This window comes from Alosa pseudoharengus, unplaced genomic scaffold (genome assembly GCF_046254945.1).
Source record: "Alosa pseudoharengus isolate Yale_2024_CS ecotype anadromous, Long Island Sound unplaced genomic scaffold, YU_APseudo_1.1 YU_APseudo_1.1_scf_10, whole genome shotgun sequence".
Classification (NCBI taxonomy): Eukaryota; Metazoa; Chordata; class Actinopteri; order Clupeiformes; family Clupeidae; genus Alosa; species Alosa pseudoharengus.
In genome coordinates, this window is record NW_027468565.1 from 21,670,635 (window position 1) to 21,687,801 (window position 17,167).

The 17,167-nt window shown below is 45.5% G+C and overlaps 1 protein-coding gene across 2 annotated transcripts in view; it reads right to left on the bottom strand.

Annotated features, from left to right (window-relative positions):
• The window catches only part of znf423 (zinc finger protein 423), a 160,133-nt gene extending 149,136 nt beyond the window's left edge, over positions 1 to 10,997 (bottom strand). For both annotated transcript variants that reach the window (XM_076267554.1, XM_076267546.1), the window contains exon 1: positions 9,639 to 10,997. In XM_076267554.1, the coding sequence (XP_076123669.1) occupies positions 9,639 to 9,678 (40 nt within the window). In that variant the 5' untranslated portion in view covers positions 9,679 to 10,997. The remainder of the gene's footprint in view (positions 1 to 9,638) is intronic.
• Between the last annotated feature and the right edge of the window lie 6,170 nt (positions 10,998 to 17,167).

Consider the following 17,167-nt stretch of genomic DNA (forward strand, 5'->3'; position numbering starts at 1 on the left):
GGCAGGAGAGAGAGGGAGAGAGAGATGGAGAGAGAGAGAGAAAAAGAGAGAGAGAGAGAGAGAGAGAGAGAGCAAAATAACAATCCAACAACAGCAAAAAAGAAAAGAAAAGAAATGTGAAAGTGAGAGAAAGAAAAGCTCTACATTTTTAAAAGACCCCCGCTCCACCGCTCTCCCCCACGCCCCATGCTCCATCAACAAGGCCCTGCAACCCACAACCTCCCTCACCCTGCCATATCCTATTCTCTTTCTGCCCACACTCCCCCTATATCAGCCCTGGAACCAAGCAGGCCCCCTGTTTGATGGTGACATAAAGCATTTATTAGAGGCAGAGGGAGTGAGAGAGAGGGAGAGGGGGAGAGAGAGATAGACAGGATGGACAGAATTCAGTGGGGTGGAGTTGTACTGCCGGGGCTGGTAGTGGAGTTGGTGGAGACAGGGAGAGGATGGAGGGGGGGGAGGGGGGTGCAGTGGGGGGTGGAAGGATGGTGGTGGGTGAAACGTTTTTTGTTGTTGTTAAAGAATTCCACGCTCCTCGCCCATCCTGTGTCCGGTAGCGGACTCGTCCTTGTGTGTGTCGGCCGGGCCGACGGACACAAGGCCAGGGTAAGGAGGGCATCCTAAGGAATGTCCACCCACACACACACACAGACACACACACACACACACACACATGTGGAAGTCTGCTCTGGCTCTGATTAAGACACACATATTTACATGGGCAGGAGTAAGGTTTATAGAGGAGCGCTTAGCACACTAGGTTTTGGAGGCCTCTGCTGCTTTCCTTTGGGTGTGTGAACTCAACTGGTGAGCACATAACTGTTTCGCTAGACTAGTTACCATAGAGTTACCGTAGAATTACAGTGAAGCTGCTGAACAGCGTAAAGTACAGTAGAGGAGGAGAGGAGAAGAGGAGGCAAAGAGGAGACATGAGGCAGGACTCTGACTTTGTCTTCAGTGTGCAGATATGAACAAGACATTTTAGGCTATGAGTGGTGTTTGCTTATGGACATACTAGAAAAAAATAATAATAAAATAAAACACAAAAACTATTATCAGTGAATAGCAACACCTTACATACACATACACACTCTGTCTGTCTGTCTATCTCTCTCTCTCTCTGTCACACACACTCACATACACTTTGTAAATGTCATTACTGTAAATCTTTTTAGCCCTTCTCTCCCTCTCTCTCTCTGTTCCTTCTCTTTCCTTCGCTCTGAAACAGAAAATGACTTTAATTGTTTCTCCAGCATCACCCTGCTGTTTGCATGCTTTATTATTCTCCCCTCAGCGGGAGTCGTGCGTTCTCTCACAGAGAGAGAGAGAGAGAGAGAGAGAGAGAGAGAGAGAGAGAGAGAGAGAGAGAGAGAGAGAGAGAAAGAGAGAGAAGCTGCAGAGAAAATCGGACAAGGAAACACACAAGTGTCAAAAGAAAAATGACAACACACACTCTCGACACACTCCCGACATCTAGGCCCACGCAGGCCTTTGCTCAGCCGGCCAAGGCTGGAGAGGCCAGTGGGAAAGCATGGCTGTGGCCATGACAGCCGGCCTCTGAAGGAGCTAAACGCTCACGGTGCTCTCCGCTTCCAGGGGCAAAGATGCCCATATGTCAGGCCACAGGAAGGAGAAGGAGGAGGAGGAGGAGGAGGAGGAGGAGGAGGAGGAGGAAGGGAGAAACCGGCTTCATGGCTCAAATCAATTTGGTGAGAGAGAGAGAGAGGTAGAGGTAGAGGTAGAGGTAGAGAGAGAGAGAGACACATGGCAGGTGCGCTACGGAAGCCTCACTGTGACACAGGTGAACCCAAACACTGCCGGTCTCTCTCTGGCCAACCTGAAGCCCGGCCTGTCCGGATGTCCACCGAGGAGGCCATTTAAGAACCCACAGCCTCGCTCCAGTCCAGCCTAGGTGCCTGGGACAACAACATCCTGTTTAATCATTTGTAAAAAAAAACGAAGAGGGAGATTTGTTGAGACAGAATCTTCACTGAGCTTTGCCATTGACATTCTCCTGCTTGACTTCACACAGTCAAACACAGCCACACAGTCCGACTGCACACAGTCTGTGAACTTTTGATATGAAGAACAAACAGGCGGTTATGGAAACCCTGGGTGTTCGCTGCTCCCAGTAATATGATGACACTTGCACACACTTGCTAGTGCACTATCATACAGCCTCTCTTACTGACTGCCAGCTCTCTGCATTAGCACGGATTCACGATTCTCGCACGGATAGGCAAACTCTGTGAGTTGTTTTCTCGGTTTTATTATTAGGCCATCACTTTTTACAACTCAAGCCCAGCGTGCAAGCGCATGGCATATGCACAGTAAATGAATCAAAGGCATGCTTAACTTAGCACATTCCTGGAGAACAAAGAGACCAACTGCACCGGGGGCATGGAGTCTTACTTTTAAAACTTTCTTTCAGCATAACACAAAAATCAATAGGTTGGCCAACACTACTGTGTGTGTGTGTGTGTGAGTGTGTGTGTGTGTGTGTGTGTGTGTGTGTGTGTGTGTGTTCCAAGTGAGCGTAAAGTAGTATACTAACATGTGTGTGTTATTAGTGCAGATGGGGGAGAGTTGGTGTCTGATGGTGAATCTGCGTGTTTCTGCGTGTAATGTATACATGCGTATCAAATTAATGCATCAGATCCTGTGGGTATGTATTTGTCTAAGTGTGAGTGTGTGCGTATCTGTTTTTCAATGAGTATACATTTATGTGTGTGTGTGTTTGTGTGTCTGTGTGTGTGTGTGTTTGTTTCCGTGTACACGAACATGTGAGTATCCACTCCAACAGTGCGTGGGCACCAGCTCTTCCACTCAGGGGTGCGGGTAGATCAGCCGAGCCCTCCGGCTCCACAAAGCCTTATTTGGCCCTGGACGCCCCTGGACACCCCCCCCCCCCTCACCCCCCCAACCCAGCGGGGCTCGGAGCGCGGGAGCCACTGGGAGGCATGGGGGCCCTGCAGAGAGGTCAGCGTGGACTCCAGGGGTCGTGCGGGGTCAGGGCAGCACCAAAGCTCTTCATTAGCAGCCCCCGAAGCCCCCCGCTAACCTCCCCAAACCTCCATCCACAATAAAAAAAAAACTAACGAACGAAAAAGGAAAAAAAGGAGAGAGGGTGGGAGGGAGGGAGAAGAATGTGATAAAAAGAGAGGGAGTGAGAGAGAACTATGGGGTCCACTGCCTTCGTCGGCCGGGCCGTCCGGGGGAGAACCTGCCCGATAAATATATGCATCAGCCAGGTGGAGTGAGTGCACTCTAATTGCCCCCTCTCCTTATGTTTAATGTACAGCGAAAGGGAAGAGAAAGGGAGAGAGGGAGAGAGGGAGGGGGGGGAGAGAGAGAGATGGGCAGGGTCGTGTAACACTGAGCCTCACAACGGATGAGAGGAGGAGAGGAGAGGAGAGGGGAGGGAGTAGCAGAGGAAAGCTGAGGAAGAGGAGACGATGAGGAGGAGTGGACATAGAGTGCGGAGGTGCAGGGGTGATTGGGAGAAGATACGGGGAGATAAACCACAGAGGTGAAGACATAAACATTTGAAATGCATCCAAGCCGATTTAACATGGTGAAAGGCCATAGCCATCTCCAAGCCTTCTCCAGTAGCTGATTGCACAGCTTATAGCTTAAGGGAGAAATGCAAATGTGGGAAATCAATAAATGTGCTGCTACAAGACTGAATAGATTAGACAGGGAAAAAAGGAGTCGTAGAAACTCTAGTCTGCTGTACTGGACACATTGTACACACTGAAGATTACATTCCGAAAGCCTCACATTAAACTAAACATTACGGGCCGGTTTCCCTCACATTGATTAAGCCTCGTCCAATAGACCAATAGCTCTTCTCTAGTTGAGGTCTTCATTGAAGTTTCTTTCAGTCTAGGCCTATACTGTGAAACTGGCCCTATCAGACACACTATGAATACCCCCGCTAGTTTTTAAAGCATCACTGCGTACGTTAGAGTTCCAGACTCACTCCCTGACACTTACAGAGGAAAACCATTACACCTACACGCAGTTAGTCCATTACTGGCAGGATTCCCAAGGCAACGGCAATAACCACACCTTGTGCCTTCACCATCATAGCCCATCGCAATGTGTAGCGGAACGTGTTGCAGACATGGTTAAAAACTATAACTGTTCCTTTGTGTGCGTCTGTAGCAGCCAGTCACCCATGTGCGAGTCTCTTGTCGTGTGCACGGGAGCGCACGGCTTTCTGAATGGCTGCTGTGCTATTTGTTTATTTATGTGAACATGTTGTTCCACCCGACCAGCCATTTTTAATCTAGCCCCTGCAGCAGCCCAAGCCGGGTTTCAGAGCGAGGCATCTTAGAGCGGCCAGGGTCCATCGGGAACGGCTGCCTGGGGAACACGCTTTGGCAGGGTGGGGGTGTGTGTGTGTGTGTGGGGGGGGGGGGGGGGGTGGAGGGGTGCGTGGGGAGGCATGGGCTGAACAAGAGGAAGGGAGGATGATGAGGGAGGGGGGGGTGGTGGAGAGGTGGGGAGAGGCAAGGATCTGCCAAAAAAGAAGAAAAAAAAGGGAAAAAGAGGAGGGGGGGTGGGGGCAACAGAGTGACAACACAAACAGAATTAATAGTGCGAGTCGCCCTGGCGACGCCTCCTCTTCAGAAGCGAGCGGCGTGGCACGAAGCGGAGCAGTGGGGTCGGGGGGGGTGGGAGGGCGGGGGTGTCCAGGGGTGTAAGCAGGGCCGGGCCTGGAGTGGCCCGTGGTGTTCCGGCCCAGTGCGCTCCCGGTGCTGATAAACCCGACAGCTAAGCTGGTACAATGGCACGGGCTAGGACTGAGCTCTTGCATTAAGACAGATCCTTCAACACAAAACTAGCAGGCAGGCTGCTGATAAGGAGTTGTCATTGGCAGACACACGGCCCGCTGGGGAGCCTACCCCTCCTCTCCTCTCCGCTCTCTCTCCCTCGCTTTTCAGCCCTCTTCTCCAGCGCTGCGGAGCGCCTACTCCTCCACAACAGTAGGGGCCGCTGTGGCGAAGCAGATGACTCATTCCCTGAGAAACAGGGAACATTTGGGCCGTCTCTGATGCCCATTCTTTAGATATACAAGAAGTGGAATACATTCTTTATGAAATACAATTACCTATCCAATACCAACTGCCTAGCATAAAAACTATGTCATGCACAGGCACTGTTTAAACAAACCCTAAACAAACTAGGCAAGTAAGGGTGTGGGTGTGGGTGTGTGTGTGTGTGTGTGTGTGTGTGTCCTAAATTACTGACTGTGCGTTAAAGGCTTTCTAATGAAGGAAGAAACAATGCAGTGTGTGGAGTTAAGTGGAGAACTCCACCGCTGGGATCAAACGAAGAGCGGGCCTGTATTTTCCAGGTCCTCCGGAGGTAGCCGGAGTTGTTGAACTAATTACTCATGCTGCGTACTCAATGAAAAATGAAGGACCCAAAAATCAATTTTGTGGTTCGTCTCCCATTATGGTCAAATGGACATTCAGTCTCACTCATTCACTCACTACCTGTATTGTGTTTCATGTGCGTGCAGAGCAGACACACAAACAAAATGTGTGCACGCTTGTGCATATAAAAACACTAAAAGGTAGCAAGCAAACAAGCCAAATCAGTCTGCTTACTAGGGAAATATCTTTGCAACAAATTCTGTATACACTATTTCAAACACAAAATCAAAAAGCAAATATCACACACAAAAAAAAACACAAACCTACTCAACACATACATAGACTGAATTTAAATGAATATGTCTACACTAATCACTACCACAGCCTTCACATGACTTCTTATACACCGAGGCAAACGAGGTTAGAGGTATGAATCAGTGTGTACCCTTCTACAGTTAGACAGAGACCAATTCTCAGATATTTCACTGTGGTACACAATACAAAAGAAGCATGACTGCAGCTGCACATGCCCGTAAATGTGTGTGTGTGTTTGTGTGTGTGTGTCTGTGTAAGGAGATTTCTCTGCCTGATCTCCCTGCTTGAGACCCTGCAGCCCTGTGGTAACTCGCTTCAGTGTTTTATAACAGCCAATTGACCAATGAAAACTTCTGCGTAGCTGCCAAAAGCCTAGGTGACAATAAAAAAGCCATTTAATGTTCGAACCAGATGGTGGAGGGAAGAGAGGAGAGCAGAGGGATGCCAAGGAGAAGGAATGTGTGTATGTGTGTGTGTGTGTGTGTGTGTAGTGTAAAAGCATGCATCTCTGCCTCACACAGATGTACAGTAACACTATGGGTGGGACATAAAAATCATACAGAAACATATTGTGATATTTTCTTTTACACATTTTTTTTATTATTTAGTTACACAGCCACTTGCATGTGTGTGTGTATGGCATCACAGGGCATTATCTTTAGTAATAATCATAAAGTCACACAATGATGATATATGATAGTGACTCCACAGTGCCATTGCTATCACAGGGAACAAGTTTTAACAGATTTGTATCGAAAAGATAATTTGTGTATCCCGCAAAAACAAGAGAGAAATTGGTAAAAGGAATTAAGGCAATGCAGTTATGCGGCATGATAAAAACTTAGTATGGTTTGATTTTCCAAAAAGTGTTGGTACGAGTCCAAAAACGTTACTACGAATTTAAAATATATAAATATATTTTTCAACCATTTTTCGCAGATAAATCAGGCTAATGTGGGATACCAGGAAATGTCATCACCCTACCCATCGAGGATGCCACTAAAATCCTCAAAAGATTACATTTGCCAGCGATAAAATACTAACAATGATTTACACAAACTGCATACCAATAAATTGATAGTCCTTGTATTTTTCTTCTAAATGTTCCCCAAAATGTATGAATATGAGGGGCAGATTGAATTTTCATGCCCTCTTCGACTCTTTGCGGAAAGACACGACAATTTAAAATCACATTATAAAAAGCTGTAGCACAGAGCTAACTCACCAGGCATGTGACTGAAAATGAAATAAATGCATTTTTCATTTTGGCAAATTAACACTCATCACCTTCACAGCAGATAAAACTGGCCTGTGAGACGAACAGAGAGTGAACATAAATCTTAAAACGCACCCCACCCCCCCCCCCCCCCCCCCACACACACACACACACACACTCAGACTGGAGGAATGTGTGATATCGGGTGCAGGAGTAGCAGAGAGAAGCGGGGAGGCGAGTTGGAAGTGATGCCATTAGCTTCCTGCTCACTCAGCCTTGCTCCCAGACAAACGGTGCCTCAACGTTTCTCCCCCTTCATGGGTTAAAGGGCCTATGCGACTTGATTGACTGTAAACAACACAAAGTACTCCATCCCTCCCTCTCTCCCTCTCTCTCTCTCCCTCCCTTTCTCTTCTCCCTGGCTCTGTCATGTGCGCTCATTCTCTCTTAATGTTCTGCAAATGAAGAGGATTTATTAATGTGTAATTAAGTAATAATCATCGCTACATAATGCATGAAACACTCATGAGGCCAGAGGAGATATGAAGCTGAAATGCTCTGGCCGGGCACTCCACACACACACACACACACACACACACACACACACACACACACACACACAAAAAAGGGATTAATTGGGAGAAATAATATTTTGATAAGTGCTCCTCTCCCTCACTATCGCTTGCTCATTATAAATACCATTCAGGGCTTTAAGGGGCGAGCCGAGTAGACTGCAGGCATTTAAAAATGTTACGTCTAATAGACCTTCAGACTGCTTCACTGCCTGCCTGCCTGGCCCCTGGACTGTAGGCAGTGGGGTGTTAAGTGGCACAAAGTAGCCTGACATGTTAACAAGTCACTATCTGATGACTGTGAAGTGAGTGTATCTGTCTGTGTGTGTGTCTCTGTGTGTGTGTGTGTGTGTGTGTGTGTGTGTGTGTGTGTGTGTGGAGGGAGAAGGGTGGTGAATGTCGTGAGGACATGGAAACACAAATACTTCTTTGTACTTAGAGCAGTGTGCTATTCCTTCCACAATTCAGCAAGACCAAATGTCTGGGAAAGGTGCTGCAGAAGATAGCAGCCAGTGCACATATTGCCTGAGCTTAATTAGCCTATGACTGCCAAGCATCACTGACCCCTTATCTCAAACATAATGTAGCTTTGCTCATCCTTTTGCCATGCAAAGAACATCTTTGGCTAGATCCATTTTTAATATGCCCAAGCAAGGGAGCAAATGGAAAAAAAACAATAGTGTGTGCACTAACATCCTCTAGAGATGGCACACATTTGTAATGATCAATTAATCACCCACAAACTGTTCTGAAAGTGAAGTGTAGCCGAGGCATTGTGCGACCTGCCCGCAGAGAGGAAAATATCTGGCTAGACAGCTTGCTTTATGCGCAGTGACAGAGATGTTTTAGAGAGGTCGTGACATCTACCGCGCCAAGCCAGCAGCAGGCCATCGGGGCAAAGGAACTACTTCGCGCCGATTTTTTTTAGCACTGTTAGTGTGTGTGACAAGCGGCTATTCGCCAATCATATCAGTTGTTTTGATGTCATTTGTCTAATGCAATTAGGGCACGCACTGGTGAACGTTCGAAACGAGCCGACTATAACCAGTGCAGATTGTAATTAGAGGAGAAAAAGGCAGTTATTAGTGTGGGTTTGTGGGGGGTCTAATAAGCGACTGGACCACATGGTCACTATAATGCCCATCTGGTTTGTACGGGAGCTCAGAAACCCAATGCAAAAAAGTTTCAAGATTAAAAATTGTTAAAGGTTTTTTTTTTTTATTTGACTTTTTTTAGAATGTTATGTGTTGCTAAATAATAGTGTCCAATGATGTGGAAGTGGTGATTGCTGATTAGTCTGAATTTTCAGCGACCAACTGTCATTGACGGTGAGTTTTTCCATGTCTGCAGTAGGCCCAATGACAGATAAGACTAAACGGGAGACTCAAAACGCTCGGCACTGACAACCACAATACCTGATTGACGTGCAACCATATCCCAAGCAGAAAGATAAGCTCAGCTCTGCTGAAATGTGTCCCTTGCAGGTGCAATTTACGCATGAATGTGATTAGTATAAAAGTTGTAGGCCAAATTCGGAAAGTCCATTTAATCCTGCTCACTCGTTGCACCTGGTATCTTACCAGGCCACTCCCAACAAACAGACAGAAACTCAAATTACGTTTCATCCATTCAAAAAATTACCTACCTATCACTGAAACTTAGAACAACATCTAGTAAGCAGAGGGCTCACCAAAAATCATATATTTGGACAACATTTAACCCCGCCTACACACAGCGCAAATTCAAAACAAGCATGCCCGCTAAAGACCCCACGTGAACTTCATTTAACGTTAACCTGTGTGACTGCAGCTTACAAAAAAAACTGGAGGCCTACTGGCCTATAGCACTGCTGTCATCTGCTGCCGTCACGCAGAAAGCCTGACTGCTTAATGTTAAACGTAAAACTATCAAAAAGACTTTGTTGGGCACAGAGAATTTGGGTTTTCCAGCAACAATTTGTTTTACGCTACAGCCTATTTACTCGTCACGCCATTGCGCAGAAACACAATGCTAACCATAATGTTCCATGACAAAATAATATGTTAAATCAAAGAACATTCACAATACCCGCCACATTTTGCCATGAAATCTCATTGGCCATACTTCCTCTCGTGAGTTTTTTCCCCATGTCTCACTAAAATACACACTTACCTTTCACGGAGCGCGGTTTGGCCTGCTTTCGCCTGGACATCTCCTGTACTGTTGTCTATTGTATCTGCTGTTATCGATCTCTTGTCCTTTAGTGTCAAATAACCATAAGCTGTGAATAGATAGTTCGCTTGGCTTTTTTTACTTTGCCTGTTGCAATGCGGCAACTTCGGTCCGTGTTATAGTCCTGTGGCACTTAGAGGAAGAGGTTTGTCGTGAGCAATGGACAGACGCAGCATCCGGATATTCCAGCAATGTAACTTCAGCAGCGGCTAGAACCTGTAGAATTTAATGAAGAACTTGTGGTTTCCGAAGACTGTAGCGAGGCCGTCTTTTGTTCCTTGCCGTGAAAGACGCTGGCTCGCGGAGCGGCTTCACCAGTGCACGGTCGGAGTTTCCAGACGCGGCTGCTGCTAATACACCAATACTCTAACACCTGATCGGACGTGAGAGCGGTGGCAGTTCGTCCCAATAATGTGATTACCTCAATTAAACAATTAAACGATTCTCTCGGAGCAAGCCTGTGATTTTTCTTCTTTTCCCACGTAGTCTTCTCTTGAGGTTCTGTTTGTGCAGTTCTCGGAACAAAGTATTTTTCGCCTTGATCCAAGGCTACCAACACCGAACCGCCCTCCCCCGTCGGTTATTTTTCGGAAGGTGGCACTCTCAGTGCTGTTTTACCTTGCATTTTCACCTTTGGGGATTTTATATTTCTTCGTACCCCCCTTTCAATAACTAAAACCCGTAAATGTTTGCGGTCGCTAGCCTCTCTCTCCCTTTTTCTTTGTCCTGACTCTGGTCTTCCCTCCGCCTCTCGATCCGACTGCTGGCGGGGCTGCGGCGCAGACACACATAATAAAGCCAGGCTTGGCTGGAAATGTAGCCGTGTCCCAGCAGGAGGATGTGAGAGTAGGGTCCCGGCGGGGGAGCGCTCTGATCCCGCAGGGAGCTCCGCACAGCCTGGGTTGAGCAGACAGAGAGAGCCAACAGCACCAAACCATGGTCAGCCATGGAAACTACAGCTTAACTTGAAGTACGGATCGGGGCCAAAACACGGAGCTTCGAGGAACTCAACAGCGCAAGGAAAAAGATGGACTGGATTCTCCTTCTCCGATTCTCTCACACACTTCAGACGGTCCATCATTCTTGATTTGTCCTTATCTCTGGGGGTGCCGGGGATGGAAGTTTGGCAAGTTTTAAGATCACGTTTAGTTAGATTGTTCCATCAGCCCTCAAAGGTATTTTAGCCTTTACTATTTGTGGTTATCTCTACTCAAATCGTAGCTTCTTCAATCTGCCTGTGTGATGTGGGTTTGGGATTAGTGCGTATAATATAAACAGACATCGGAAATTTAAGGACGTTTATTTTGATTAGCTAAATCGTGCATTACGCAAACCTTGATTCATTCGTGGGATTTGGCCATTGTGAGATTTGATGTACATTTGACTGTACATTTGTTTTATTCGGTTTTGTGAACATACGTCGAGTAAATTCTACTGCACGTTTTCTTATTACACCTTAGACAGGCATGTATCTTAAAATTATTATTATTGACTGACGTCAAATCTTAGATAAAAATGTTACGAAGCAATGTGTTCTTATCTCAATAATAAAACCTGAAAATGTCAGTGTACATGGTTTGTACCATAGCCAGACTAGTAGGCTATAAAGACTGCTGGTCAGATTATTATGGAGCACCCGAAATCACAGCGTCCGATTCATATGCCGTGTATTCCGTTGACAGAAAAGGGACGTGTTTGCAGTTTATAAAGCAGAGGGAAATATTTTAAATCTCATGCTCGCTTTGTTCGCCCTTCTCCTGCGCGGTGTGCTCTTTGACCGTGCCGGGGCTGCCTGACCGTTGTCATGGATAACACGGTGCGCTCCCTGTCCTCGACAGCGGGGTGCCCCACGGATTGAGCCTCGCTTCCCTGCCGTGAGACGGAGCGGCCTTCAAAATGGACCCCCTGCCGCGATGGGGGCCCCTCTTGTCTCGTCTGAACTCCCCCTGAAATGACCGCGCGCCTGGAGACTTCTTTTTAAAGCGCTTGTGGCATCCCGGCGAGAGGCCGCTGGCACGATGGGGTGAAAGCTCTCCGCAGCGGTCCCTACTCCTCGGCTAAATACAAAGGAGGAAAATAGCCCACATTACAAGCTCCTTATGGGTCAAGGACAGCCAGAGACATGAATAGTATCAAAAAGTCGCATTGTTAAATCACATAGCACGCGATTACACCCTCTGTCATCATCGCGTGGATTTGCTATAGAGTATGGGACAGCTTTGAATAAGGCAAGTAGACATGTGGTTGAAATTAATTAAGACAATCCCTGTAGAACTACAAATGTGGTCATGGACATTTGCGGTCCTAAGCCTTTGGCTTTTTCTTTGTAAAACCAAACTAAGTTACAGGAGAAAGTTGGTCGAGTATGCCTTTAGATGAAAAAATAAAGCTAAACACACAGACATACATACAAGGACCATGTAAAGTTTGCCATGGATTTGTTTACATCTTACTGTCTTGCCAGTGAATTAAAATATTATGTAACTGTTACCTTAGTGACACTGGATGGAGAGATGCCGATTAATCTTAAGAAAATTTAGCAACTGGTATATGAAAGCAGGAAAAGATGTTTGTGCATTTAGCATCTTGCAGCTTTTATACACGTGAAAGGCAATACAATTCCTATATTAAGTCTATAACATTTCTTACACAAAATTGAAAGACAATATATATATACAGATGTGTGGAGGCATTTTCTGAGCTGGTCATCAAACAAGAAGATCCTGTCAGGGAGCTGAGGTCCATATAATTGTGACCTTTTCTTTGTGTGTATGTCTTGTTGATCTAAGAGGCTTAAAGCTATTTATCCATCTTCTGACAAACAGTGCATGGAAAAAAAGACAGTTCCCTAGTGTGCAGGTCTGACCTAGAACTTTACATTGAATGGTGAAACGTCATGCACCCAAACACTAATTCACACACACAGAGAGAGAGATAGAGAAAGAGAAAGAGAGAGAGACACACACACACTGCTCATCCTGATTATACTAGAAGCTGGTAGTTTTGGTCCAGCATTAGGAAAAGTCACAGTGAGGCGAAATCACTAAGATCTCCTTAAACACTCCTCTCCTCCATGGTAGTGCCACAGGCCTTGCTGGTTGATGTTATATTTATTTAGCCTGCAGCAGCCCCACTCTGCTCTGTGCTGTGCTGCACGGCTCTGCTGCTCCACTCTCTTGTTCTCCTCCTGAACCCCTGCCAACTCTGCCAGGTCCCCCCCTCCACAGACAATGTTACATCTCATTGGTTTTGCCCTAGATAGGCTATTTTTATAGGCAACAATTAGACATAACTGATTTAAATACTGCAAAGCCCACAATCTTTTGTCTGGCTAATAATGTGCATTATGCATTATGCATACAAAGGTGGGATTTAAGGAAGTGTATTGTGTGTATGTGTGTGTTTAGTTACAATGTGATTTTTTAGCTCTTAGTGTTATTTTTTTAATGAAATATGTAGAAGTTGGTAAAGTGGTAGAATGAAATAAACATTTGTTTGTAAACAATTTTCTATTTTTTTTTGTTCTAAATTAGGCTTGATGTCTCCATCTGCACATTAAAATCACATGGTTTTTTTTTTTCGGGGGGGGGGGTGGGTGAATTCCCACTGTTTGCAGCTGTTCTTAGAGACCAACCAGGTTCGCCATAAACCACAGGGATACAATAATAATGATGATGGGGAGGAGAGAGGACAAGAGTGATGGAAAGAATAGAGAGGGAGAGAGAGAGAGGGTGAGAGGGATACGAGACCCCTTTCAGTCAGATTAGAGTGCACTGTTTTGTGATGTGGGGTTGATAATGGATGTATAGACAGCCAGGTGACAGAGGTGTCCTGATGGGCCTAGGTGTCCAGGTGATGATAGGTGTGGTTTTGTTGATTGTAACAAAGCTGGGACAATCCTAACACTAGACCGAAAAGGACAGGAAATGTATGCTATTCATATTTTCACTGTGGTCAAGTTCATTTACTGAAGGTGTCAGTATTTATTGTTTATTAAATGGGGTTTTGGCTAGCTTATGTAACATTACAGTTTCTTTAAAGCGAAAAATAAGCCTGTCATCAGATCCTCTTCAAATGAAAGGAAAAATAAAATAGGCTTGACATATTTGAGGCTTTTAGGCTTATCATTTATTTTGCCAAAACCTCAATAAGAGCTCCCCCTCCCTCCATCTCTCTCTCTCGTCGCCTCCCGTCCTGGCTGGCACCCCAGTTCCTCACAAAGAAACACAAGCTTTACAGGCTTAGGGCATTAAACCATAAAAACGGCATAGCCGACAGGTTCACAACACACACACACAGAGAGAGCAGTGCAACATCCAACGCAAACAATCACACGTCTCCTTCCGAGGCACTCAGAGGAGAAAAAAATCAGGCTTTTGTGTGTGTGTGTGTGTGCTTGGCCATAAGCATTTCGTTTTTTTTCTCTCTCTTTCCTCTTGTCGTAAGATACGTCCATACAAAACAGAAGGAATCGAGAGAGAGAGAGAGAGAGAGAGAGAGAGAGAGAAAGCAGGAGAGGGAGAGGGAGAGAGAGAGAGCGAGAGGGAGTCGTCGGAGGAGCAGCAGTGAAAATGCTTTTCTGATGAGCTGCAACAATGCTCGCACTCCCACGACATTGGGCCTCTGCAGGGAGCCTCCTCCTAATTTCCTCCATCCATAATAAAAAGAGCTACATTAAACAGTGCCATTAGTGCCAGCAATTTGTTTTATTCTCAGCAGAAAGAGAAATGTTATCTGTGGCGGACAAACTTAACCCAATTAAGCCTCATTGTGCGCAGGGGCCTGGCTGGAGTCTCCTCTGAAGCCAAGGAACCAGGCCAGAAGAAGCCAACTTTTGGGGAGAGAAAAAGGGAGAGAGAGGGTGGTGGTGTTGGGGTGGTGGTGGTGGGGCGGAAGGGAGAGAAGGAGAAAGTGGGCCGCGCATTGGGGAAACTGGGGGAAAGACGGATGTGTTTTGAGGGAAAGAAGAACCAAGAGAGAGGGCAAGAAATAATGTAGACTATTATAGGGGTTTACTGGTTTGGGATGTTTTCTGCATCTCTGTGTAATGTTTGCTTATGGGTATGTGGTCATTTATTTGTGTATGTGTGTCTGTGTGGTTGTGTGTGTTGGTGAACAAGAGAGAGAGAAAGAAAAAGAGAAAGACAGCATTGTTAAGACCTAAAATACTTTGGCTTTAAAATAACCATCACCCTTATTAAAGTACTTCAAAACCACAAACATTCTAATACACACATGCACACACACACACACACACACACTTGCACACAGACATACTCTCACGCCCATCTTGCCTAGTTTGTGCGGTTACTCTGAGATTTTATACCCCATCTTGACAGATTCGGCTGACGGGGAGGCCAAAGTGTATACAGTACAAAGCCACACTTCCAAAAAACCCTGCACTCCCATACCCTCACGTTGATGTGTTAATTGTTGTGATAACACCTCCCGATTACAGGGGTCTAATTATCAACATGTTTGGCTGTCAGACTGCGTACCTGGCATGGCTTCGTGGGGCCGCAGGGGGCCCGGGGCTTCTAATGAAGATCTTGCTTACAGAAGCACACACAGGCTCAGCAAGGGGCCCCGGTGGTAACGAAGAACAAAATTCACATTTCTAGCCCAACCGGGGTACCTGTGAATTCTAACGCACAGGAGCCAGGAATATTCATAGTGATACATTTTGATTGATATCCAGTCGTGAGGATGTGCCAAGTGTATATCTCTGGTAGTGGGAGGTGTGTGTGCATGCATGTGTTGTTATCCTCTTGCATGATGGTATGTGTGTGAGAGTGTGTGTGAATGCTATGTGTCATTGCATTGAATGTTAGCGTTAGTGTTAGACAGTCAAACAAACAACAAATGAATATGCCACATTGTGAATCAGAGAGGCTGTCTACCTCCAGTTTGTGATTGGCAACGAACAAACATCAAATCCAAAATGCACAGGATATTGATTATTCTCCCCGAAACTTGTTTGACTGATAATCCTCCATGCCCCCATTCCCAGCGTCTGGTGAAGTTGTTTGCAGTCTTGGGGAAAGCGCTCCAATCTCCACTTCTCAGCTGGGGAAGAGAAGCGGAGACAGGCTTCCATTGGTTCCAGAAATTGATAGATTCTTCACAGTCGCCATCGTGACTGCCTGATCTTGGGGCCTAGAGAGACAAACAGCTGTAGAATAAGCCCTGCTAAAGTTATTTACTTACACACTGACACCCAGTCAGCCGCTGTCAAACACACACATACACACACACACACACACACACAGGGAGAGGGAATAAAGGGTTTCTCTTTCCATCACCAAGTGGTTTCTGTAAATGCAGATCACAATTCCTATTACTGACACACAGCTTCAAAGCCTGAACCACACACATGCACACACACATAGCTTACTGAAAGCCGTTACCACCTGGGCTGGGCTTGACTCGCTCCATCTGCAAAGTAGATTCACAGAAACCAGAATGAAAAGTCTTCTACACACAATACCACGGAGCAATCTGGGACTCTGTTAAAACACATTGCCCATCATTGCAATAAAACTAATCTCACCATCTAACACTGTGTGGAGAAGGATGCTTCAGATGTTATGAAACACAATCAAGTGGTAATTTATCTCCGGTCAGGCTTCAGACATCAGTTTGTTTATTTGTCGTCTTCCCTTTGCGAGGGGCGCGGTTTGTATTGTTTTGTGTCTGTAGAAGATGGAACTAATGCAATAACAAATCTCAGAAGACTTCTCCAGCATAATTCCCTAAAATCCATGTTCACAATGCAAACATTTTCAATAACGTGGACGACCCAGACTGATAAATAAAACTTCAACAATGCGCTTTTGATCCAAGCTGTAATAATGATTCCCATTTATGATTTGAGGTACATATTGAAAAGCAGGCCTAACTAAATTTATTGGAGAACACCTCTCTTGCCGTCCCTTCATTTTCTCACTCATTTTCACGGCGCTTTCCTTGCCTGGGTGGTTTATTGAAAATATGAAATGAGATTGCCGGAAAACATCAGTTTATGGAAAGGATGCTTGTGCTTGCAGTGAGGTAAGTTATCAATAAAGCATGCTGATGATGCACTGTGGTGCTGATGATGGACTTGTAGCGCCATCTAGTGACAGACGGGACTTTGTGATGGAACTGTGTTCTCATGTTTTCTTCACACAATTGAATACATCCATTAGGTTTGTGATTGAAATGTAGAAATACCCGTAAAACCTACAATTCTTACTGAAAAAAAATGTGTTAAATACTGCTCTTTAATAAAAATTATATATTTTCACAGAAAGGTCATCAGGTCAAATTACTTCTACATCATGGTTCTCATGATCACAAGATAGAGGAAAAAAAGGTATTTCATCTATTTTTATGGGTTAAGAATTTAGTGCTATGCTTTATTAAAAATATATATGCTTTAGGAGGTATAAATCCAAGTAATTAATGTTGGAAGGAGGTGAACTGGTTCA